The 26771-nt window shown below is 48.3% G+C and overlaps 1 protein-coding gene across 3 annotated transcripts in view; it reads left to right on the top strand.

The window, feature by feature from the left end:
* Positions 1 to 26771, top strand: part of LOC137437184 (cyclic AMP-dependent transcription factor ATF-7-like) — a 172494-nt gene that overhangs the window by 144826 nt on the left and 897 nt on the right. For all 3 annotated transcript variants that reach the window (XM_078765995.1, XM_078765997.1, XM_078765996.1), the window contains one exon: positions 948 to 1053. In XM_078765995.1, coding sequence (XP_078622121.1) covers positions 948 to 1053 — 106 coding nt within the window. The remainder of the gene's footprint in view (positions 1 to 947; positions 1054 to 26771) is intronic.

Below are 26771 nucleotides of genomic sequence, written 5' to 3' on the forward strand. Positions count from 1 at the left end.
ATCCAGCGAAGGCTAAGTTCCACATTTTCACAATGTCCCTGTCAGAACTATCCCGCAAGCCCAAATATCTACTTGTGTAATCAACCTCTAGAAGAGGTTCAGTCTCTCCAACAATTGGGCCTCACCATTAGTCCTGACCTTTCTTTGGCCAAACACATTTCCAAGATGGCTACTGAAGCCAGGCGGACTGGCCATTGCACCAGGCAAAGTCCTTCATCGGTTTTGCAGAGTTCATGGCCTCGAAAGCATATTTTTTAATACATCACAGAATGCTGTTCTTGCCTGTGGGATGGTTCATCTCACCACGTTCCTAGAAGCCGTGGAGGATAAAATCTGAAAATCTTTGGCGTCACGAATCAAGAGGCTGTTGCACAGGGCCTGCTGCTCCCTCACTGTAGACTGGTTGACGGTCTTTGAATTTTCATCTTTCTCTACCAGTCTTGCTCCCCTTTGCTCAATCAACATTCCCCCTCACTCCTCTCCCTTTCTGGCAATACCAGGGCAGGTTTGTTCATCCAACAACTACTACCTTGTCATCTTTTCAAAGTCACTTTGCTTGCTTAATTTGATAGCAAAACTTTGCTCTCAACTCAAATTCTGTATCGCTCTGTGTTTCCTCTCTGGAAATTTAATTTCCTCGGTCCAGTACTTCAAAGTAGCAGCTCCAGTACTTCCTCCCTACTTTTCTTCCTCTTCATACATAACTCATGATCTTTTGTACCGTCTGGTGTTTCTTTGTTTATTTAAGTGTCTCTAAAGTCGACTTGATGGTCTTATCAATTGTTGTTCTTATCCTTTAGCCTCAACATGCTTTGTGATAAAGATTCCTTTCCAAAGTTTGTTTGTTTGGATCCCTTGTTGTTTTCCCCCTTCTTTGTGCTACTTTCTTACTGAACGTTGGCCCGTCCATTAACAAAGTATTGCCACGTGATGCGATTGTGCCACAGAGTGAAGTGACTTTGTTACGGAGAGAGGTTGCCCATCTCAAGCAGCTACTGCTTGCACACAAGGACTGCCCTGTAACAGCCATGCAGAAGAAACAGGCGTACATTGGTGAGTATTGTACTCCAGACACTCAACAAATACAGGCTAATTTGGAGTCGTTGGATCTATCGAGGATCAAAATGTAATGTAGAAAACTAACAAGCATGCTGCAAACATATTGGAGGCCGACCTTTCCCCCCATATTTTAGTGGGCGTTTAATATATCATACAGTATTATAGTGTCTCAATCATACTACCTTGTATATGTCTAACTGCACACATTCCCAATAATAATAACCATTCCTTTCATGTCGTGAGTAAAATCCTGGACGGGTCGCTACTCCGACCAAGGATACTTGAATGGCTTATTACCCCAGTTAGGGTAGCATTCTTTTTGCTGACCTCAGAAGTATGACTGGCTGAGTCGACCTACCTGGTGTTATTTCAATGGCACGACAGGGGCTCAAACTCAAGACCCTAAGGTCTTAAGATAACCACCTTAACTGTTAAGCCAACATCAGGCTTCACCTTCCTGAAAATTATGCAATCTGTTTCCTCCCTGCCCCAACCCCCTCACCACCACCTCACCCTCACCTCTTCCCCCACCCAATTATAACCAGCTGGAGTAGAAAACAGGAACTGTGACCTAAACATTGAGCTATTAATCTTGCTTTGATGTAAGAACATTTATTATATCATTCAGGTGAGATGAGGGTTCATGAGGGGCATAGTGGGTTCCTGAGAGTGGGGGGGGGGGGGGGGGGGGGTGGTTTGTGGATGGGTTACACCTCCTCCAGCTTTGATCTCCAAAAGCTTGAAATTCCTCTTTCCCAACCTTCGTGAGCTCTTTTTATTTCTCACACATTCTCATTATTCTTCCACTTCTGGTATAAAAAAAAAATTCGGCTTCTCGCTTCGTTGTACCATCCACCTATCTTTCAGACATCTTTGCCAACCTGTCCTCCATCCTCCTTTCTCCAGGAATTTTCAAGTTCAGCAGACAATACACCCCAAAATATTTCGGGTTTAGCTAACGTGTCTTCGACCATTCGTGGGCAACTTCTCTGTGTACTTATTTAGTTATCGCGGGTCTTAATCTCAACCATTGATGGTATTTAGCTGAGTTGTGAGTCATTGTTTGCATCCATTGGAATGTTTATCTGCACCAGAAGCTTTTCGTAGTTTCTCATACACTGTTAATTAATAATAAACAAATCTACTGTGATGTGAGCTCCTTTTATAAACCCCAAAAACCTGAGGCAAATGTTTCTGCAACTGCTCCCCAAAATAGATAAATCACAGAAGGGTCATGTTTTATCATCTTCTGAATGTTTTATCTGCTTCAAAGAAGCAGGAGACTTTCGTGCAGCATGTTATTCTGGCACATCCCTTTATTTTGGTGGTTTACAGGCAACAGACCACTGCTTCAATCTCTCCTGAAAAAAAAACCTGGGTTATGCGCATGAAGCAAAAACGTGTACTGCTCAAACACTTAACAACACATTCAGCACACAATGTAAAGAACGCCAAAGATTTTATCAACCGAATCAGAAATGTCCGCATCGAGAGTGATGAAATAATGATTTCATTCGACATGGTTTCATTATTTACATCCGTACCCGTCGAATTAGCAATGCAGACCTTAGAACAATAAATCAACAACGACCAAGTAGTAGCGAGCAACAGCCGCCTCAGCTCTGGTCATCTCACGACACTCTTCCAGCTCTGCCTCAAATCAACGTACTTTGTATTCGACAGCACCATATATCATCAACATGAAGGAACCCCGATGGGCTCACCCATCTCCGGGCTCATCACCGAATTGGTGATGCAACGCTTTGAAGATCTAACACAACATGCTGATCCTTCTCCGAGGTTGTGACTGCGGTACATTGATGACACATTCGTGATCATAAATCACGGATGTTGATCGTTTCCACATAAAGATAAATTCAATATGGCCAGCAATACAAATCACATGTGAAGTAGAAGAGGCTGGGTCTCTACCATTCCTGGATGTACATCTTTCCAGGGACGGAAACGGCAAGCTACACACGCAGGTGTACCGTAAACCAACTAACACAGACAAAGTATTGGATTACCGTAGTAGTCATTCCACCTGCCACAAAAGAAGTTGTGTTCGCAGATTAGTAGATCGTGCAAAAACACACAACAGTGACCATGAGCAACGCCGGATAGAAATGCTGCACGTCACTCTACTGCTGGAAAACCACCACCCAAATCCGTTCATCAAATCTTGGCGCCGGAAATCCAACGACAACAACAACAATCCAACCACATCTCCACACACGGTGGCACTTCCGTACAACACAACGTACCTTCTGGTGGCACAACGTACCTTCTCCATACAACACATTTCCGAAACCACAAGCCGCATTCTACGTGAATACAACGTAAACATCACCCACAAACCACAAACATCTTTAGCCAAAAGCTGTCAAAGACAGCTGTCAAAGCCAAAAGACCAGGTGAACAAATTTGACCAAAAGAATGTCATCTACAACATACTGTCGTGCGAATACCCTCCGGTTAATACCAGGGCTCGCGAATGACCGAACGGCTTTAATTGAGGCGACGACCAACTCGGATTCGGCTATAAACCGCGGGAAGAAGAAGTGAAGAGGAAGAGGCGGAAGCGCTTACCTATAGCGATCCAACCGCAGCTCCGATCCTGCAGGGGAATTCATTCAACGAACACAAGATTTTGAATGGAAAGGGAAAATAATACAAGGGTTTATTTTACAAGAGATATCAGGACAGGAAAATATGTGCCGGTATTAAAATGTGCTAAATCGGGATCCCGCACACCTCACCTCAGAGACGAGACAAAGGAAAATGAATTGCAAAAATAACTGTCCATCGTGTAATGGTTCGTGGGTGCGAGCTTATCTGTCTGCAGTCTTGTCCACCATCCAAAGCGGCTCCAAGCTCCGGCGGGAGGAAGCTTTCCGTCCGCTTCGCCCACGCTCTGCTCGGCCCCGAGCCAACGCCCCACTCCAGGCTCCTCGTCGACCGCCCACGAGGTCCATTCGCTCACAGCACCAAAAGCACTGAGAAGATGGCGAACCCACAACCTCCAGGACCTCTCAAGACGAAGAGCCAAGAGCCAAGGACGAACAACGACAAGCGAAGGGCCAGCACAACTCAATACCAAGCGCCAAGTCTCAGCACGACGCAATACCAAGCGCGAACCGTCAGCACGACTCAATCCCCCAGAGCGAAGCGTCCAGAATCCCGCCAGCGAGTCCTTTTGTAACTTGGCATCTGACGTCAGTTTTGGCACGCCACCAACCAGAGCCTCGTAGCTTCCCACCATCTGCCGAACCTCCTCGCGCCTTCCGCGCCGATTCGCTCAAGGTTCGCGCCTTCCGCGCCAACCAATCACAGTCCTCCTGGGCGTGGTTCCCAGCCTGCCCGGTGTCTGATGCTCACGCCGGTGTTGTACGCGGCCGTTGCCTGTTTGTCTTCCACAGTCTTTGTAAGGGAAGGGAATTTAATTACTGTTGCGCACTAAGGACCTATCTAAGTGTTTATATGAGTGCGTTGCCATGAGGGACACAGGTTGGATGACAGAGGGGACGACGAACAAAGGAATCTTATCCATAATCCCTGCACTATTTAGCACGCCCTGCTCCCTCATAGCGGGGTCACCAATACAGCTTATCCCGACAAAACGGACTAAACATAGAACTTATTACAGGTAGATTCCCTATCGCGACAGTCGGATACCTACCTATACAGATCTATCTGGCTCTAGATATTCCTCTACCCAAATTCATAACGATACAATGTGAAGATTGTGAAGCCAATTATGTGGGCCAAACGTCCAAAAGCTTAATCACAAGGCTAACTGAACACCAACGTGCTGTAAGACGACAAGACAGGTCATCATTGGTTGCGACATACATACACACACACACACCAACACACATTCTCATGGAATCAGACCACGATCCTTGGCACACGATCTTTGAGAGTAAACTGCGAGATTATCGAGGCCTGATAAAAAAAACCAAAAAAAAAAACCCACCTTTAGAGGCCAGTTTTTCCCCGCAAGCCGGGGTTGGCCTTTTTCGGGGACCGTGGTTGTTGTTGTTTTTCGGTCCCCTTTTTGAAGCAATGTTTTACGGCCGGATGCCCTTCCTGCCGCCAACCCTTTTTGTCACCTTTTATGACAAGCAGGGAATTACCAGTGAACTGGTACTCAATTAGCCGACCTCGGAAGGATGACAGGCTGAGTCAACCCCCCTGGCGTTAATTCAGCGATCGACCGGGATTCGAACCCAGGATCCTAGGATCCTAAGCTGGCACCCTAGCCGCTAGCCCAACACCAGGGACTAATACTCTGATGAAAACTCCATCAACCGCAGAGTCATTTGAATGCAGGGAAGCCCTGTGATTGGCAAGGACTTGGACCAATCCATCACGTGAACCGTCCCCAACGGAACCTAACGGTTATCACCACACTCAACGCCTCTGAGAAAGAGAACTAGTTTGTTCTTGAAACGTCAGGCTATTGAATGAATGAATTAATGAATGGATGATCGTTTTAAGGCCATTTTTCCCCGCTAGAGCGGGGGTTAGCCTTGCGGGCCCCATGACAATCATGACTCCTTGTTTGAGGCAATGTTTTTATGGCCGGATGCCCTTCCTGATGCCAACCCGTAGTCACCTCTTACAATGTGTAGGGATACGGTGTACCTATTCTAAATTGGGGTACACATCGGGATCATTCATCCCAGCAAGCTGGTACTCAATTTGCCGACCTCGGAAGGATGACAGGCTGAGTCAACCCCCCTGGCGTTAATTCAGCGATTGACCGGGATTTGAACTCAGGATCCCAAGATCCCAAGCCTGCACCCTAACTGCTAAGCCAACAGCAGGCTTCACATCAGGCTATTAATAAAGAATTTTTAGTTATTTTTACTCAGTGTGCTATTTACAATATGAATCCTGAGCTACAAATCTTTAGACATGTACGTACGTGTATGTATGTATGTATGTATATATATATATATATATATATATATATATATATATATATATATATATATATATATATATATATATATATATATATATATATATATATCTGTGAGAAATAATAATAATTCATTTATTTTGTATAGCGCTTTTCCAGAAGCCCAAAGGCGCTTTAATAGTAGAAATAGTAGTAGAAATAATATTATAGTAGTAGTAAAATAGTAGTAGTAGAGGTAAATCGTAGTAGTAGAAGTAGAAGTATAGTAGTAGTAGAAGTAGAAATAGTATAGTAGTAGAAGTAAATAGTAGTAGAAATAGTAGAAACTCCACAGTACGAGCAGGGCGTCTCATTTGCATTAAATAAATAATCGGGAGGTTAAATCAGACGCGGATGTAGCTTCAGGACGTGGATCTTTAATTTGACAAGCTTTCGACCAACAAAGGTCTTCTTCTTAGTCGTCCCCAAGTTCAACGGAAGATATATATATATATATATATATATATATATATATATATATATATATATATATATATATATATATATATATATATATATATATATATATATATATAATTTTATAAACAGGAATCAAATTCCTGCGAGGGGCTAAGTGTGAAAAAATTCTGACTCAATGCGGGGCTCGAACCACGGACCTCCGTTGATAGCGCGTCAACAGCCCACTGCGCTATTGAGCCAGCCGCAATCTCCTCAGAACCTTTCCACACTTAATCTACAACAGCTTGACCACCGCCGCACCCGCTCCCCCTCCAACCACCTGCCCCCCCCTTATCCTGCCTTCCCCTGTCTCAATTCTCCCCGGTCTCCCCTACTGACCTCTCTGAACTCCTCATAGGAATGAAAACTGCCACCTGCACTCTTCACCCCATCCCCTCCAGCTTTGTCAAGGCCTCCCTCCCTGCTCTCTCTCCACTTATCATTGCAACAATAAACTCCTCCCTGTCTACAGGCATCGTCCCACCATCCCTCAAAATTACTGCTGTTACCCCCATTCTAAAAAAACCTGGTCTAAACCCTGACACCCTAAACAACTTCAGACCCATCTCCAACCTACCCTTTCTGTCGAAAGTTTTGGAACGCGCTGTAGCCACTCAACTCAAACATCACCTCTCTGCCAATAACCTGTATGAAACATTCCAATCCGGCTTCCGCTCCAACCACAGTACTGAAACTGCTCTCCTCAAAATCACCAACAACCTTCTCCTCTCCTCTGACGCTGGCAACCTCAACATTCTCGTCCTCCTTGACCTCAGCGCCGCCTTTGACACCATCGATCACACCATCCTCCTCACCCGACTTGAATCCACCTTTAACGTTACTGGCACTGCCTTCTCTTGGATTAAATCATACCTCTCTGACAGACGCCAGTTCATCTCCATCAATAACTGCAAATCCCCCACTGCTCCCCTCCCCCAAGGTGTCCCCCAAGGTTCAGTTCTTGGCCCCCTCCTCTTCATCCTTTACCTGTCCCCCCTCGGTCACTTAATCCGCCGTCATGGTCTCCAATTCCACTGCTTCGCCGATGACATCCAGCTTTTCATCTCCACCACGTCCGTCTCCACCGACACCCACTCTATCCTGACAAACTGCATCTCTGAAATAAAATCCTGGCTTCAAATCAACTTCCTCAAACTTAACTGTGATAAATCTGAAATAATCATCATTGGCCCAAAAACGCTAACAAAATCCACCCATAACTTTGCCCTCAACATCGACAGTATCCCAGTATCCACCTCCCCTCTCATCCGGAATCTTGGCGTCATCTTTGACCAAACCCTCTCCTTCGACAAATACACTAAACAGATCACAAAGACAGCCTTCTTTCACCTGAAAAACATCGCCCGTCTCCGCTCATCCCTCTCCTCCACGGCTGCAGAAACCCTCATCCACGCCTTCATCACCTCCCGTCTGGACTACTGCAATAGCCTCCTCTATGGTTCACCCTCAACAATCACCAATAAACTCCAATACATTCAGAACTCCGCTGCCCGTCTACTCACCCATTCCCGGACCCGTGACCACATCACCCCCGTCCTTTACAAGCTTCACTGGCTCCCCATCTCCCAGAGAATCCAGTACAAAATCCTCCTCTTGACCTACAAAGCCCTCCATAACCTGGCCCCATCCTACCTGGCTGACCTCCTCTCCAGACACACTCCCACCCGCAACCTCCGCTCTGCTGGTACCAACCTCCTGACCCCCCCCCCCCCCCCATCCGGACCAAATTCAGATCCTGGGGGGACAGGGCCTTCTCCATCGCTGCTCCCACCCTCTGGAACTCACTACCTCACACCATCAGAGACTCCTCCTCACTCACCACATTCAAAACATCACTCAAGACCCACCTGTTCAGCACTGCATTCAACATTCAACCCACAGCATTTAACCCCTGACTATCACTTCTCCTTCTCCCTCCTTTTGCTTTAAATATTTCCCTATTGATTCTTGTCTTTTTGCAATTGTTGTTTTCATGTTTTGTTATGCATTATGTTTTGCACTCTGTCAAAGCGCCTTTGGGCTTCATGAAAAGCGCTATACAAAATAAATGAATTATTATTATTATTATAACACTGCGAGCTTTATCATGGCCGATGTCTGACGTGCCTGCTAGGCAGACCCCGAATGTTAGCGTAAGTATATGCATGTGTATGTATGTGTGAATAAGTAGAAATGCATTGAAGATTAATTCAAATACAATTTTATAAACAGGAATCAAATTCCTGTGAGGGGCTAAGTGTGAAAAAATTCTGACTCAATGCGGGGCTCGAACCACGGACCTCAGTTGATAACGCGTCAACAGCCCACTGCGCTATTGAGCCAGCCGCAATCTCCTCAGAACTTTTCCACACTTAACACTGCGAGCTTTATCATGGCCGATGTCTTACGTGCCTGCTAGGCAGACCCCGAATGTTAGCGTAAGTATATGCATGCGTATGCATGTGTGAATAAGTAGAAATGAAGATTAATTCAAATACAATTTTATAAACAGGAATCAAATTCCTGCGAGGGGCTTAGTGTGAAAAAATTCTGACTCAATGCGGGGCTCGAACCACGGACCTCCGTTGATAACGCGTCAACAGCCCACTGCGCTATTGAGCCAGCCGCAATCTCCTCAGAACTTTTCCACACTTAACACTGCGAGCTTTATCATGGCCGATGTCTTACGAGCCTGCTAGGCAGACCCCGAATGTTAGCGTAAGTATATGCATGCGTATGTATGTGTGAGTAAGTAGAAATGAAGATTAATTAAAATACAATTTTATAAACAGGAATCAAATTCCTGCGAGGGGCTAAGTGTGAAAAAATTCTGACTCAATGCGGGGCTCGAACCACGGACCTCCGTTGATAACGCGTCAACAGCCCACTGCGCTATTGAGCCAACGCATATATATATATAACTGAGAAATAGTAGAAACTCCACAGTACAAGCAGGGCGTCTCATTTGTATTAAATAAATAATCGGGAGATTAAATAAGACGCGGACGTAGCTTCAGGACGGTCGATCTTTAACTCTCGACAAGCTTTCGACCACCAAAGGTCTTCTTCTTAGTCTATCGAAACAACAGGCATGTATATCAGACAAGTATGTATAATGACATGTGTAGAAGATGTGTGATATGTGTAGAAGATGCATACAAAAAGAAGAGCCACGCCAAAGCTCACTCACCATCCCCAAATTCAGCGGAAGTGAAGCGCAGCTTACAGTTACCGTTCATGTTACAGTTTGTGCACGTGCATATCCGAATATATTGTCGTGCGGACCCTTTGGTTAACACCAGGGACTGCGGAAGATCAGAACGGCTTTAATGGAGGCGACGACCAAACGCGGATTTTGCTCTGAAACGCGGGGAGGAAGAAGTGAAGAGGAAGAAGCGGGAGCGCGTAACTGTGGAAGGCGAACGAACTCAACCGGACACAAGATTTGTGGGGAATGGAAAATAATACAAGGATTTATTGTAATGAAAGGTAGGGACAGCAAAGCGCGATACTAAATCAAAGTCCTAAATTGGGATCCCACACACCAGACTTCAAATACGCCACACAGGAAGATGAATAACCAAAAGAAAAACGTTTATTATGTAATGTAAATGTAATGTAGTGTGCAGTCTTATCTGTCCGTAGTCTTGCAGTGTAACACGGCCCCGCTCGGCCCCGCTCGCGTGCCACAAGGCCCCGCTCCAAGCCTCTCGCCGCTCACGAGGTCCGTGCACCACGCATCCAATGCACCAAAAGCACCACGCGTCCAACGCAGGCCAGCAAGCTCCACACGAGGTCGATCTCCAACACGAGCACTGTTGTGAAAATCAACCAGATCCACAACTTGTCCCATAGGTAGGTTTAATCTCAATTAGATCTTTGACATCATCCTGTAAAATACAATCATGCAATAGATATCAGGATCTTGGTATCATACTGAGCAGACCGATAATAATAGACAAAGCAAGCGAGTCTAGCATATATGTGCGAGTCTAGCATATACGTACCATTCAAGACTACATGTAAAGTAAATGTCACAGGTGTGGCTCCGCGTCGCGGACGTCCCAGGTTTTATAGACGCCCTTCAGTGGCCGAAGCGAGTAACTCTCCTGGGTTCAACTTTGGTATAATTTCACTACATTCTCCCCGCCGTTAGAACTATACTGCCGCTAGGCAGATCGCAAGCGTGCGTCAGCATTAATTGATTAGGGTACGTCATTCCATGTCAGTCGGTCCACCCGTAGCGGTCGGGGCGGCGAACCCTCCTGCCAGCCCGCGTCCGGAAACTACCGGGTGCAGCATCCCCAAGCCCGGAGTCCCCATCGGAGTAGCCGCTGGAGGCAGGTGTCGGAGGGGGAACCTCAGAGCCTTCAGGCAGGGGTGTAGGTGATGAGAGGGGTGATGGCAAAGGTTCCATAGAGTAAGCTTCGGTAGAGTCCATAGACTCGTAGATCGGTTCGTCGATATCCCGATAAGGGTCGATGACCCCACAAGGGGCGAGATGGCGTACGGAGACAGTGGACTCGCGTCCATCTGCCGTCAGCACACGAGCATGCTCGGGATTAGCCTGGAGTACCTGCACCTTATCCACAAAGGGGTCGTACTTGCTCGTGCGCACCGCTCGTTTGAGATAAGCCGGCCCCGGCTCAGCGAGCAAGCTGGGTAAAGATCGGATTCTACCCGAGCTTCTAGGGTGGTGGAACAGTCGCTCGTGAGGAGTCTGGTTGGTGGCCGTACATAGGAGAGCCCGGATCGAGTTCAGAGCCGCAGATAGCGACCAAGCCCATTTATCGAGACCCCGGCCGAGGGTCTGGAGGCTTAGAGTGACGGCCCTCCATATAATCCCATTGAAGCGTTCGATCTGCCCATTCGCCTGGGGTCTGTACGGTGTGGTGTAACTCGAAGCAACATTATTTTGGAGCAAATAACCCCTCACCTCCTGCGACAGGAACACCGCACCCCGATCGGTATGCACGTAGGCCGGATACCCAAACATAGAAAACAAATTCTGCAGGCATCGTATGACCGTGGCAGCCGTCATATCCCCGCATGTATAAGCAAAAGGGAATCGCGAGTACTCATCAACGATAGTGAGCAGATAACGAGAGTTGCTCAACACCGGCAGCGGTCCTTTGAAATCCATCGCCAATCTCTCCCACTGTCTAGTAGCCCTAACCAGCGACCCCATGGGAGGGTTGTAAAAACGCGGTTTGAGTTCCGCACATATAGCGCAGTCACGGCAGATCCGGCGGATGTCCTCAACCGAGTACGGCAGATTACTACTACGCACAAAATGAGCGAAACGCGTCACCCCCGGATGACACATAGTGTCGTGCAGAGTGCGCAGCCCCTCCAAAGTTACGATCCCCGCGCACGTAGCCGGCCTCGATAAGGCGTCGGCGACCAGGTTATCCTTCCCCGGGCGGTATTTGATGGTGTAGCAGAAGTCGGCGAGTTCGATACGCCAGCGAGTGATTTTCTCATTCTTAATACATTGAGCATGCAAGGTGTCGTACATGAATGCAACGCTTTGTTGGTCCGTGATGATTTGGAAGCATCGCCCGAGTAAGTACGGTCGCCACCGCCGAATCGACTCGACGATTGCGTACGCTTCCTTTTCGACAGACGAATGCCTCCGCTCAGCGGAGGTGAGAGTCAGCGAAAAGAAAGCCACTGGACGCCCCCCTTGGGAGAGAGTCGCCGCTATCGCATGATCCGAGGCATCACTTTCTACGACGAAAGATTCGCTCTCGTCGATTGTCGCCACAGCGGCGCCAGCGATGTCGGCCTTAAGGCCCCCGAAGGCCGCCAAGGCGGCCGGGCTCATGGGGAACGTGTCGCAGGCCATGAGGGGGCGGAGCTTCGCGGATAAATTTTGCACCCACTTCGAATAGTGGGCGAACAGCCCGAGAGCACGCTTCAGCGAAGCTCGATCGCCGGGCGGGGCCATATCGAGCAAAGGTCGCAGACGCTCCTTATCCGGAGAGACAGAGCCATGGGTCACGGTGTACCCCAGAAGATCTATCGTGCGTTGAAAGTAACGACACTTAGCCTCATTCATGGTTAGGCGATACCTATGCGCGACCTCGAGGAAGCGCCTCAGATTAGCATCGTGATGCTCCTGGTCATACCCACAAACCGTAAGATTGTCCAGATAGACGAAGACATCTGTCAAGTTCTCCTTAGTAACGAGGTCGTCCATAGCCCTCTGAAAACAGGCGACCCCGTTCGTTACCCCAAAAGGTAATCGGGTGAACTGGTATAACCTTTGACCCGATTCAAAGGCGGTGTAGATGCGATCAGCCCTAGAGATGGGGATCTGATGATACGCACTACGCAGATCGAGAGTGCTGTAGACGGAGTACTGGGCCACCAGTCGTACTCGCGCGTCCATCCCCGGTAAGGGGTAGGCGTCCAGCTGTGTAAAGCGATTAACCGTCTGTGAGTAGTCGATTAACATGCGCCGGTGATGGGCCTCACTTCGCACCACTAAGACCTGGGCCCGCCACGGCGACCGGCTAGGTTCGATAACACCGTCCTTTAAGAGTTGGGCCATTTCTTCCGCAATGAATTGCGCGTCCGCGCGTGAGTAGCGCCGCGATTTTACTGCTACAGGAGCGCAGTCAGTGGTCAGGTTGGGGAACAGCGAAAGAGGCTCAATTTCCATTTTCGCTAGTGCACACACAGCAAGCGTGTCCGTCCCACCGAATTCAATTTCCAAACGTCCATGTCGCTTAAGGAAATCGTGTCCAAACAGGATGTCGGCACATAAGGCAGGCAAGACCATGAGATGTACATCGGAAAACATGCGTCCCTTTATCACAAGTTTTAATCGACATTCCCCCTTCGTGCTTAGCCGAAGTCCCTGGGAGGCCATGAAGATCCGTCGTGTAGTCCCGATGAGCGGCCAACCATGTTGACGCACCAGCCGCTGATCGATGAAACTATCCGTAGATCCTGTGTCGATTAGGGCCCGTGCAAAAATGCCTTCGACCAAGAGAGGGATAATGGCCTGGTCAAGGCCAGAAGATCCGGCAGGTATTGCGCCGTCCGAGCGAGAAGATCGCGCCTCACGCGTGGATCCCACACCGGCTGCAGTTTTCCGGTCGTCGAAGGAGCCTCCGGAGGGCCCCCATGCCAAACGCATAGTTGGACGTGCCGATCCAAGAGCGTGTAATTCGTACGAGCCGCCATCAGAGGGCGCTCGTGTCACGTTCGTAAGATCGCAGTGAATTGTACTTTCACTGCCGTCAGATGGCGCATGCGCAAGCACATCAGTAGGAGCTTTCAAAGCCGGAACTTTTTGTTTGTTTGAGGAAGGCGTTCGAACGCCAGTCAAGGTCGATCGGTCCGCGGCCGGTCGCGTTCGCGACATTTGTTGTGGCGGCCCGATGTATTTCACCAAGGACATACGTGCAGCCAGGGGCCCGGGAGGAGGAGGACAGCTCATCAAGGCCGGGTGAGGCGCCCTGCTCCGTGCTCGGTCCGCTGGCTCGGCGATTAGCCCGTTCAAGGTCGCACGTGCTCGAGTGCCCCGCGCGGCCTTCTTGCAGACTTTAGCAAAGTGTCCTTTTGTAGAACACAAATGGCATATGGCTTCCCGAGCCGGACATGCTGACCTGGGATGCTGCCGATTGCCACAATAGTAACGCGTCGCGTTCCGGTCAGGCCTGGGCCTGGCTGCTGTAGCTGCTGCTAGGCCGGAATCTGAGTCCACCTCGCGAGCGGCCAGGGGCTCGGCCACAGCCGAGCCCGCACCCGTATCCTCGGCGGTAGCTCTCTCCGGTCGCGCGAGTTGAGTAGTCCCCGCAACGATCCGAGAGTGGTCATAAGCGGTGGATTGTTTCCGGGCCTCAGTGTAAACGTTGGCCACCCGTAGAGCCTCTGCGAACGTTAGGTCAGCCGTCTCCAGGAGCCTGAGTCTTAGATCTGTAGAGCTGATTCCGGAGACGAAAGCGTCTCGGACAAGATCGTCTTGGACTTGCTCGTGTGTCCGAACCTCTTGAGTACTGTCCGCGCGGAGGTGCCGCAGCTCCTGAGCGAAGCGGTCGATCGACTCGGTTGGCTGTTGACGTCGCGTGGCGAGCAAATGCCGGTTGTACACCACGCTCCGCTTCTTAATGTAGAGTCGCTTTAGCTCTTCCACGGCGGCATCGTACGTCGTACATCGAACGATGCTCCTGTAAACGCTGTGGTCGACTTTGGTCTGTAGCACAGACAGCTTCGTTTCAGCGGTGGGTACGGCATCCTGGGCGCCGAACTGGTTCTCCAGCGTTTTGAGCCAGTGAGCGAACACCGAGCCCGACTCCTCAGCTTGTGGGTCGGAGCCGAGTATCGGTACGTTGATCATCTTGTGTCCCGCCATTTCCGTAGATCTTAATTGAGATTAAGTGTTGTGAAAATCGTCCAGATCCACAACTTGTCCCATAGGTAGGTTTAATCTCAATTAGATCTTTGACATCATCCTGTAAAATACAATCATGCAATAGATATCAGGATCTTGGTATCATACTGAGCAGACTGATAATAATAGACAAAGCAAGCGAGTCTAGCATATATGTGCGAGTCTAGCATATACGTACCATTCAAGACTACATGTAAAGTAAATGTCACAGGTGTGGCTCCGCGTCGCGGACGTCCCAGGTTTTATAGACGCCCTTCAGTGGCCAAAGCGAGTAACTCTCCTGGGTTCACCTTTGGTATAATTTCACTACAAGCATGAACTCAGAACCAAGAAGAACGGAAACAAGGGGAGAGGGCGCAAGTGCGACTGCATGCTATGAGCCAAGCCCAAGTTCGCTCTCCCTCCGAGCCAAGCGCGTCCTTTTTATAACCTTGCTGCGGTGACATCAGCCTTGGCGCACCACCCAATCAGTGCTCTCCACCGACTCGTTGGCTGGAGGTTTGTGCCTACCGCACCAACCCAACACTCGTTCCCTGCAGCGTGGTCATAGCGCATGGCACTCGATGTGGCTAGGCCTGTCGGAGGTGTAACTGGCGGCGGCCATCATCGGCGGTATCCTGGCCTGGTTTCCTGTCCGTTCCTTCCGAAGTCACTGTCAGGGAAGGGAATTATTTAGTGTTGTGCTAGGGACCTAACTAAGTGTCTACAGGTGTGCATTGCCATAAGGGACAAAGGTTTGGCTACCAGGTTTGACACACAGGGGCTGTTATCTTTAATCCCTACTCTATCTAACACTTGAACATCCTGGTATGTTCACAGGTATACTCTTACCCGACAAACTGCCTAAACACAGCCTTATTACAGGGAGATTCCCTATCACGACAGTCGGATAGCTACCTACACAGATCTATCTGGCTCTAGATATTGTGCTACCCCTAGACATAACAATATATATACATACACACATAAACACACAAGCATATATTCATATGCCATTTATATTTATATAAGTATGAATACACTACCTACATTTGTAAATGACATATAAAGGTAGAATGAATGAATGAGTGAATGTGTGAATGAATGGGTTACGGTTAATGATTTGATTGGGTTGATGTTGAAACATTCTTCAATCATCAAAATTTATGCCATGAGGGATTTTTGTCCGAAGTTTATGTATCCAAAAGGACTCACGTTTCAGAATCGTGGTGTGTGATCGATTTGTAAATGATTCAATGGCAGAGATTTGAATGTCATTTACAGGCAGTCCCCTGGTTACGAACGAGTTCCGTTTTTAAGTCTGTCTGTAAGTCGAATTTGTATGTAAGTCGGAACAGTTGCGTACGGTTCACAACTCGCGTCAATTAGTCAAATGTTTGTCGAAGTATATCGTATATATTTTACCTAAAACATATATGGGTATAAAAAACATGAAATAAATATTTCTTAAACTGTTTAGATAGAAAAGAAAAGATAATGATTAAAGGTTACTCTCGTTCCAATTGATGTCTTGCAAACCTTGAAATGATCATACCTTGATATATCTCTCCGAGATGATGGGCCTGGTGTTGGAGAGGATGGACCTGGTGCTGGTCAATTTTCTTAAAGTAAACATCAAGGGTGGCTTGAACAGAGCTTTTCTCATATTTCGCTTGTCTACCGCTCCCCTTATTATATACTTTGTGTGTCTTTGATTTTTTTCTCTGTGTGATAAATGTTAGCTCTTTCACGAGCCTCGATTCTGTAAACAACAATATATATATATATATATATATATATATATATATATATATATATATATATATATATATATATATATATATATATATATATATATATACATATATATATATATATATATATATATATATATATATATATATATATATATATATATATATATATATATATATATATATATATATATATATATATATCTATTGTTGCGAATATGGAATTTGGCCTCCATATCCGCTTGTAAATATTCCCCTATTTCCCCAATACTCCCCAACTATCCCCAATCCCCCATTCCCTAGTCCCATTGTCTGTAAACAACACTCTGTAGAACTGACCTTCCCCTTTTTCCCCCATTAAATGTCGTGCCCAGGTCCACCGCATCTCACGTAGACAACTTTCGGACATCTTGCTAGTTATTCTTAGTCTATGTCAGTTAAGGACTCGTTTCCATTAATTCTGACTCTTCGTTGCACCAGAATGTGATTATATGGCACCAGTAGTGAGTTTAGGACCTTCCCATACCTCCTCCCATCTTCTTCCCCAAACAACAACAACAACAACTACAGCTACAACAACAACTACAACAACGGCGCGCGGGGGGAGTGTGCGTCCTCACACCGGCTCGGTTAGCCGCCATGACCATGCGCTCCACGGGGTTACCACGAAGGGGCTCCCTGTCAGCCCCTCGTCAAGGGCGGAGCCGGTAACCCCCCCGCACGCACCCAATGAGAAGCAACGAGCCGATTCCATCTGGGGCGGAGCTAACGAGCCGAGGGCGTGTCACTCCCCGCCGGATATACGCGGCGACTTACCGGATGTGAGGTAAGATGCGCCTGAACTACGGAGAGCAGAGGAAGCCACCGCCACCCCCAGCGCGACGATACCTCCCCGCATCTTTGGACCGGACCGAACCGGGTCGATTCTGCCCTGAGCCCAGGTGCACCTGGAGCCATCGATCCTGCCTTTCCTTGCCATCAATCCCCGTGTGAGTCAGTTTTTGTCCCGTTTATCTGTCGTCTGTTGGGGTTAATATAAGAGTGTGTCTAAGTGCTTGTCTTTCTATGCTGTCCCTCTTGTAGTTGTAATCTAACCTTCCGCCATAATATAACCTCCTCCGGAGGTCTTGAGAACTGAACCCTTGGTGTCGTGTCATTTGAACCCCAGCCGTTGTGTCTTTTTCCTTCATTGACCTAGCGTAGCGCGACTCGTCAACGTTCGAGCATAATCGGGTAAACTGTGCAGACGTGGTCATACCAAACCGCTCGGTAAACTAACATCCACAACCGCGTCTGTAACAATTGGTGTCGAGGAGTGGAATTCGGACCCGGGACTAAATTTGTTAGGCCCAAACTTTGAGGAGGTAGAATCGACCCGGAGCGCGTTTCCCGCGCTCGACGAAATTATAACGGCGAAATTTGATTTTGTTATACGGAAATAAAAACCCGAATTTTGAAAGTCGCGCTATGGCAGACCAAGTCGGCTGGGGTCCGGTAGTGGAGAGTGAGGCAGGGTCGGTCCAGGACCAAATTGAGGGACGCGAGGAGAGCGAAGCAGCGAGGGTAGCAGACGCACAAAATAGCGTCGTTGTGCCCGACATTGCGGGAGCGCAAAATGGCGCCTCGCTGGTCACCGCGCCCGCGACCGTGGCAGCGCCCCTGGTGGATTTGAACCTTTTTTTTCTACAAATGAAGGCCCTTATGGACAAGAATAGCGAAGAAATGGGAAACCAAATGGGGGTAATGGGGAACCGGATGGATGCTCAGAGTGAGCGATTGGAGGGCCAATTGGGGGTAATGGGAAACCAAATGGGGGTAATGAGGGACGAAGCGAGGGGTACCAGTGAGGGGTTAGACAATAATTTTAAGGGATTAGACAAGAAATTTGGGAAGTTAGACAATAATTTTGAGGAGTTAGACAAGAAATTTGGGAAGTTAGACAATAATTTTGAGGAGTTAGACAAGAAATTTGGGAAGTTAGACAATAATTTTGAGGGGTTAGACAACGGGATAAAAGAGGTGAGGAATGGGTTAATAGGGTTAGAAAACAGTATGGAAGGCAAGTTGAGGGACATGAGGGACCAAGCGGAAAGGGAAGTTAAACAAATGGAGCAGCAGATAGAGGGGGTCAGAATGGGGGTAGAAACCAAACTGGATGCTCACAGGGAGGAAATGGAGCAGATGAGGGTGGCATCTGGGGAGGAGATGCAAGTGATGGGAGAGGAGATCAGAAGAGGAGTGAGTGAGGAGGTCGGAGGAGTGCGCGAGGAGGTGAGGCACTGTAAGGAGCACATGGAGAAGGAGGTGAGAAAGGGGACTGTAAAATTGCAAGGGGGCATAGAGGACCTGACGCAGGAGGTGGAACAGCTGACGGAGGGGCAAAAAGAACTAATGGACCAGGTAAAGAAGAACACAGCGGTAATAGGAGGGTTAAAAGCGACACAAAATGACCTAAAAAACGACTTGGTAGCGACGAAGAGGGAATGTCAGATGGTACGTGAGGGACTGACAACGAGGTTGGACGAGGTGATAGAGGTAATGGAGACGAAGGACCGGCAGGTGAGGACGCACATGGAAACGGTCAAGGTAGCCTTAGAGGACGAGCTTGAGGAGACGTACCGGGGAATAAAAGAGGTGAAGCAGAAATTAGAAGAAGTGGAAGAAGGGGTGAGCGAAATTAAGAAGCGACGGAGAGGGGATAACAAAGAGGTAAAAGAATTGGTCCAAAGTCTGTGTTTGGATCGTGATGATGTGCTCATTAACCGGATGAGGGATTCGCAGGTGATGGAGGAGAAGCGAAGAGGAAGAGGACCCGGTGTAAGTGGTGACCAATATGGTCGTGCGTATGATGCGCCAGGGGATTTAAGAAGCTTGGGGGTCGAGATGGACCCGGGTGTTCGTGAGAGGCCGTTGGTGAAGTGTGCGACAGGTCTGGTGTGCGAAAGAGGAGGTGTGCGAGAAAGTCCGACTCTGGGGTGTGTGAGGAAAAAGTGCGTGCCAAGGAGTGAGGGTGCTGGCGAGAGTGAGTCGGTCGTAGCGTGTGTGCGAGGGAGCACATGGAAGCGCGGTGTGGTAAGTGTTACAGAGGGTGTGACGGGAGAGTGTGCGCGAGAAAGGTGTGTGACGGACAGGTGCATGGGGAAAGAGTGCGCTGTCAAAAGTAAGGAAGAATGCACACATGTGGTGAGTGTTACAGAGGGGGTAACGGGAGAGTGTGCGCGAGAAAGGTGTGTAACGGACAGGTGCATGGGGAAAGAGTGCGCTGTCAAGAGTAAGGGTGAGTGCGTTGTCAAGAGTGGTGGTGAGAGTAGTGAGAGTGACAAGGAGAGTGAGTTGGTTGTGACAGGTGAGCGAGGATGTACACCTGGAATGGAAGGATGCACACCTGGAATGGTAGAGCGTGAGTGGGAATGCACGCTGGAGTTGGTGGTGAGGCACGTGGTTGGGTGTGCGAATGAGAGCACACCTGTGATTGTCACAGAGGAGGTGACCGAGGAGGGGGTGCGAAGAGATGTGTTGGTGAGGTGTGCTACCAACGAATGTGTGCCAAAGTGTTCGGTGGTCAGGTGTGTGACCAAGGCTGTGAGTGGAATGGGTGTACCTGGGTGTGTAAGGAAAGGTAGCATGGGAACGGCTGGATGTGTGAGCAAGGAACGGGCTGCGGGGTGTAAGAATCCAGGTGAAGCATCGACGTTAGACGGGTTAGAGGTTAGAGCGACTTTTAGCCGAAGCGGGCCCTCGGTGCGTGCTGGGCCTCGCGTGGAACGGCCGCGTCCGGGCTCCACTAGGCGGAGCGGGCAGCCCAATAGGAAGGGTCGTCATGGCGACCACTTTTTGTTGAGGCATTCCGGCAGGTCGAGATCGGGCCATGGGATGGCTCCGTGCCAAGATGGTGCGTGGGATCTCGGCCCGGGTAAACCTCCTTCCCTGCACCGAATGCGGGACGTATCCAGCCGCTGGCACCAAACAACCCGCATTCATTGCTCGGCTTTACGAAGCCGGGCTTTGGACGGGAATTGGCGCACCGAGAGGCATTAGTGAGTAGACGGGTGATGAGGTTAGTGTTTTGGACCCAAAATTAGAGAAAAACCAAATTTGATGATTGGCAAAAGATTGGCAGTAGTGATTGGCAGATGATGGGTAGTGATTGGCAAATTTTTGATTTGTTGAAATTTGATGTGCAAAATTGGTAGTGAGCGATGGGCCCGGTGGGTAAGGGTGGCATCCCTGCCACCCTTCCCATGGTGGGGCAAATGCGCAATAGTTTATGGGGTGTATGGCAGTGAAAACTAGCCCGGGTGGGTTAGGATATTATATTGATAGGGATCTAGAAGAGATTGACATTAGGTAACGTTAAGGTTTAGATAGTGACTGATACCTGTAGTGGGGACGCAGGTAGATTAGAGTGGATGATAATGACGTGGGAGCGCAATAGTTTAAAGGGACGACTGGGAAGCGCAAGTTTCAGAGGGGAGTAGTTAGCTGAGATGATGCCGTGTGTGTGAGGATTGAACAGGTGCGATTGAACAGGTGTGATTGCACAGGTGTGCAACTGAACAGGTGTATGGAGCAGTGAGTGTTGTGGATCAGCGCGAATGCGCTTGGGGAGAGAAGGGTGCAGGTGGCACCAGGTGTGAGAGCACAGGTGTGCAAGTACAGGTGTGTGGAGAGAGTTGGAGTAAGTGGTACGGAGTGGTGTGCATGGTGCGAAGGTGTGGATGGGGGAAGAGTGGACCCCTTTCACGAGTACCCGGGGCGGGTAGTGTAAGTGTTAGCTAGAGGGTATAGGTAAATTGTGGTTGGATATTGGCATTTGTGGTGCGGTCGCAGAATGGTATTGTGGATGGGTGCATTAGTGTTGTGGAAATGGCTGGGCGTGTAGCCTGTTAGTGTGTGTAGTTGGTTTGGGCACTCCACCACTGTGAGGATGTCGGCCAGGTGAGGCCGCAGGTGGGCTCTGGGAGCCGGTAGTAGTTGTTGTGGATGGGGCCCGAGGATCCGGAGGACGGACCCGGGTAGCCCAGTGCCAGAGGGCACCGAGTGGGGTGACAGAGCCAGGAGGGGCCTGCCCCAGTTAGATAGGTTAGGGTGAGGAGCTAGGTAAGCTCGGGTGGCAACTACAGTGGTGGAGGTGTGCAGGTGGGTAGACCTGCTGGGAGAGCTACACGTCGCAGCCCAGAAATTGTGCGAGGGCACCGGGAGATGAATCGGGGGAGTGAGACCCCAAATTGAGAAGCACCACAGTTTGGTCAATGGGAATTGGTTTTTAGAACCCATAGAGTAAGTTGGCCAATGGATTGGCAGGGAAAGACCCCGGGTAATGTAAAGTTGTTAAAGTCATTTAGGAAATAGTTAGGATTGATGAACCTGTCGCACCATACACAGCCACTTACCTGAGGTGAAGGTGATGACTCCACACCTGTGTTTTCTTTGTTCTGTGTGCAGGAAGTGAGAATTGCTGTTTGGATTTGTGAGACGCATCACGACGTGGATGAGACATTGGGGTGATTCCATCTCTCCCTCCTTAGGAGGGACTGATGATGAATTGGTGATGGCAAATTTTGCTGTTGAGTTGGAGATGGCAAATTGTGATGAGAGTTGGAAATGGCAAATTTGATTGGTTAGGAGGGAGAGAAGACGAATTTGGTTTATGGGAGGAACGGGGAAGACAGTAGGGACGTTTGTTGATTTGTAAAGTAGATGTTTATGGGTAGTGTTGTGTTTTGTGGATACAGTAAGGGGTAAGGGAGGGGCCATGTAGGTTACCTGGTGGGGGGGGGGGGCGTACGGTAGGAACGTACCTGTCTCACCTGGTTCCCATGTGCCCCCAGTGTGCATTACCTTACATTGCGTGCACTTTTGCGCCCTTACCACCTTACTCACTTGTCTTTTCTTTTGTCTCCCACCTCCGAGGATCTGGCTTTGGGGCAGAGAGAGAGGAGAGAGAGGTGCTGGCTCCGCAGTTGTGGGCCTGCACTTTCGCTGCTTGCTGCCTGGATCGATACACCATATGGACCGCAATTTTGGTGGCCACCCACAATGGACCGCAGTTCTTTTGCGGCCAAGCACCACCCGTGGAAGGACCTATGGGTCAACGTGGCACCTATGCCATACAGGTGAACCACTAATAGTTGGCCCCCTGACGGCCACAATATAGAAATGGACGCGGTTGGTGCCTTTCTTTATTTTTTGAAAGAAGCCAGAAGGCCAAGTGCACCACATGAAGGCAAGACCAGCGGCAGAACATCGGCCGGCTGCGACACCACCGGTGACTATAAACACTTTATTGGTGCACCGGATGGTGCTGGCTGTACATGATGGGGTGGTGCTTTTGGTGCTTGGAAGGGGTGCTCTGCACATTATTAAAGGCCGTAAGGCCACAGAGCACTCGTGGGTTGGTGTATCGATGCTGGCATGCGTGCTCTCTCTATGCATAACATCTGCATGTGTTCCTCCAAAAACAGGTCCTGGATCGTAGTGTAAATATCAGCGTAGTCTTGTAAATAATGCTCCCTACCGGCTGTATGTTTAGTTTGCGAATTCTTTCCGCGATTCGGTTATCCTGTGTGTGTGTTTCTGTGAGGAGAAGGGTGCAACGTCGCAGGGGGACATATTTACTCATTTGTGAATATCTGTAAAACTGTCGCACTCAGGGTAGAGTTAATAGTAGAGGGAACTACATCTGAGTGCCACACTAAAATAGGTAAAAATTTATCGGGTCGGGACGCCCCGAGGGTAGAGAAGGGTGCAATGTTGCGGATATGGAATTTGGCCTCCATATCCGCTTGTAAATATTCCCCTATTTCCCCAATACTCCCCAACTATCCCCAATCCCCCATTCCCTAGTCCCATTGTCTGTAAACAACACTCAGTAGAACCGACCTTCCCCTTTTTCCCCCATTAAATGTCGTGCCCAGGTTCACCGCATCTCACGTAGACAACTTTCGGACATCTTGCTAGTTATTCTTAGTCTATGTCAGTTAAGGACTCGTTTCCATTAATTCTGACTCTTCGTTGCACCAGAATGTGATTGTATGGCACCAGTAGTGAGTTTAGGACCTCCCAATACCTCCCCACAACCTCATCTCCGCATCCTCCCATCATCTCATACAACAACAACAACTACAACAGCAGAGGGGGGCGGCGCGGCGACGGCGCGGGGAGTGGGCGTCCTCAGTCCGGCTTGGTTAGCCGCCATTGCCCATGTGCTCGACGGGGTTACCAAATAGGGGCTCCCTGTCGGCCCCTCGTCAAGGGCGGAGCCCGGTAACCCCCGCACCCAATAAGAAGCAACGGGCCGATTCCATCTGGGGCGGAGCTAACGAGCCGAGGGCGTGTCACTCCCCGCCGGATACGCAGCGACTTACCGGACGTGAGATGAGATGCGCCCCCAGCTTGGAGAGAGAAGTCGCCACCTCCAAGCGCTGAATACCTCCCCGCATCTCTGGACTGGACCGAGCTGTATCCTGTCCCTGAGCCAAGGTGCACCTTGAGCCATCGACTACCTGCCCCTCCTTGCCATCAATCCCCGTGTGAGTCAGTTTTGTCCCGTTTATCTGTGGTCTGTCGGGAATAAGATAAGTGTGTCTAAGTGCCTACCTTCCTATGCTGTCTCTCTCATCCCTGTAATCTAAACGTTCCGAACTAATATAACCTCCTCCGGAGGTCTTGAGAACTGTACCCCTGGTGTCGTGTCATTTAACCTAGCCGTTGTGTCCTTTCCTTCATTGATCTAGCGTAGCGCGACTCGGCCAACGTTCGAGTGTAATCGGGTAAACTGTGCAGTCGTGGTCATACCAAACCGCTCGGTAAACCAACATCCACAACCGCGTCTGTAACAATATATATATATATATATATATATATATATATATATATATATATATATATATATATAAGCATACATACATTAACACACAAGCATATATTCATGTACCATTTATAGGCCTATTTATATAAGTATGAATACACTGCCTACATTTGTAAATGACATAGAAAGGTAGAATGAGTGAATCAATGGGTTACGGTTAATGATTTGATTGGGTTGATGTTGAAACATTCTTTAATCATCAAAATTTATGCCATGAGGGATTTTTGTCTGAAGTTTATGTATCCAAAAGGACTCACTCATATATATCTATCTATCGGTTTCCTTTCAAGCTGTCCCTCTACTTTCTTCCATGCTACTGCCCTAGCACATTCATAGACAATGGACACAAACATATGGTGTATGAGATTTGAACGTGGATTCCCAGCATCACAAGACGGGAACACTAAACTTGTGAAACCAAATTATTTTCCAATACTTTTCCTCAACATTGTCGGTTGCAATGTTAAGTCGTTATGGACTCGACACTTCCTGAAGTTATTCCAGATATATCTGACTCAATATTGATGATAAACCTCCTAGTATATCTCAAAAAGATGGAGGTGGGAGTTGTTTGATGAATTAATCCCTATTCCTTCTGGGCACAAAGCCTAAACAGGATATGACGCATAAAAACGATGCAGCAAACTTATCCTACTTCATGGCCGCAAGTGGTACATGGCAGAGGATAGGTTTATTGATTGCATATGCGACTTGACAGGGTTGTTGAGAAACTCAGGTTTAAAGATTGGAAGGGATATGAGATGGCACATGAACGCAATGCCACCAATCAGTGGGTTGTAGAAGTGAAGCCATCCTTGCACTTTCATCCCTGCTTTAAGATACTATACCTTTGGTGATTCTGTCCTTAAACTATCTCTAGGAGTACAATATGAGATGCACCAGCACTAGCCATGAATATGTGACCCATATTTTGTGGCACTGGATGAATACATTGCAAGATGACTTCACTGAAACATCTTTGTTTCTGCCGACGAAGTCAACGGAGGCATTATGTTTTCGGGTTGTCCGTCCGTCCATCCGTCTGTGATAGGTTTTTGTTACCGTGATAGCTTGAGAGTGGCTCAAGGGAACTAAGTTGAACTTGGTACAAGTATGTATAATGATGTAAAGATAAACAGATTACATGATAGGGGTTCAAAGGTTAAAGGTCAGAGATCTCTTTAGGTAAAAATGAATTTACTGTGTGAACCAGTGATGAGATTTTGACCAAACTTGTTATATGTACTGTATATACATCTACATATTAGCCTGGTGTTGTGCTAAGTGGTTAGGGTGCGGCTTGGGATCCTAGGATCCTGGGTTTGAATCCCGGTCGATCGCTGAATTAACGTCAGGGGGGTTGACTCAGCCTGTCATCCTTCTGAGGTCGGCAAATTGAGCACCAGCTCACTGGTAATTCCCTGTGTGTCGCAAGAGGCGACTAACTGCAAGGACTTTTCTCCCGCCTCTGGAACAAACTACCCCACTCTCTTCAATCCCACTCCTCCCTCCAAGTCTTTAATACAGCTGTTCACCACCATCTCTTATCTTCCCCCATCCAAAACCTTGATCTTTCCTACCCCCGCTAATTCACCCCAGATCCACTTTTTTGAAATAGCAACTTCTTTCATGGAAGTCCTTGCAGTGTCCATATGTTTTATACTTCTCGCACCCCCCCCCCCCTTCCCACGCATCCTCCCCCCAAACCCTCTCCCTCCCACATCTCCCGATGTCCCTGCTCTCAAATGTTGTGTTTGTGTGCTTCCCTTTCTCTCCCCATTTTGTCTACTGCTCCCCTTATTATATGTTTTGTGTGTCTGTTTGATTTTTTTGTGTGATAAATGTTAGCTCTTTCACGAGCCTCGATCCTGTGTACAAAAACAAATACAAAAACAGGGTTGGCGGCAGGAAGGGCATCCGGCCATAAAACATTGCTTCAAAAAGGGGACCACGGTGCCCGAAAAAGGCCAACCCCTGCTCTGCGGGGAAAAATGGCCTCTAAAGGTGTTTCTTACGTCTACATATTATAATGCAAAGATGAACTGATTCGATTTCTGCGTCAGAGGTCATGTCAGGTAAAAATGTGATGCTTGAGAACAGCTGATGGGATGTAAATCAAACTTGGTACAAGTATGTATTATTTATGATATGATGTAATAATGTAGGCGGAGGCCATATCGGTCGACGTCAAATGGTGTCGTTCTAGTTCTGAATGTCTTAGATTTTTCGGTGTGCAGTCCCGATGTGCTGTTTTTTTTAAATTACTTTTTGTACATGAAG

The sequence above is a fragment of the Myxine glutinosa genome, chromosome 12, assembly GCF_964187855.1.
Source record: "Myxine glutinosa chromosome 12, kmMyxGlut1.1, whole genome shotgun sequence".
NCBI lineage: Eukaryota > Metazoa > Chordata > Myxini > Myxiniformes > Myxinidae > Myxine > Myxine glutinosa.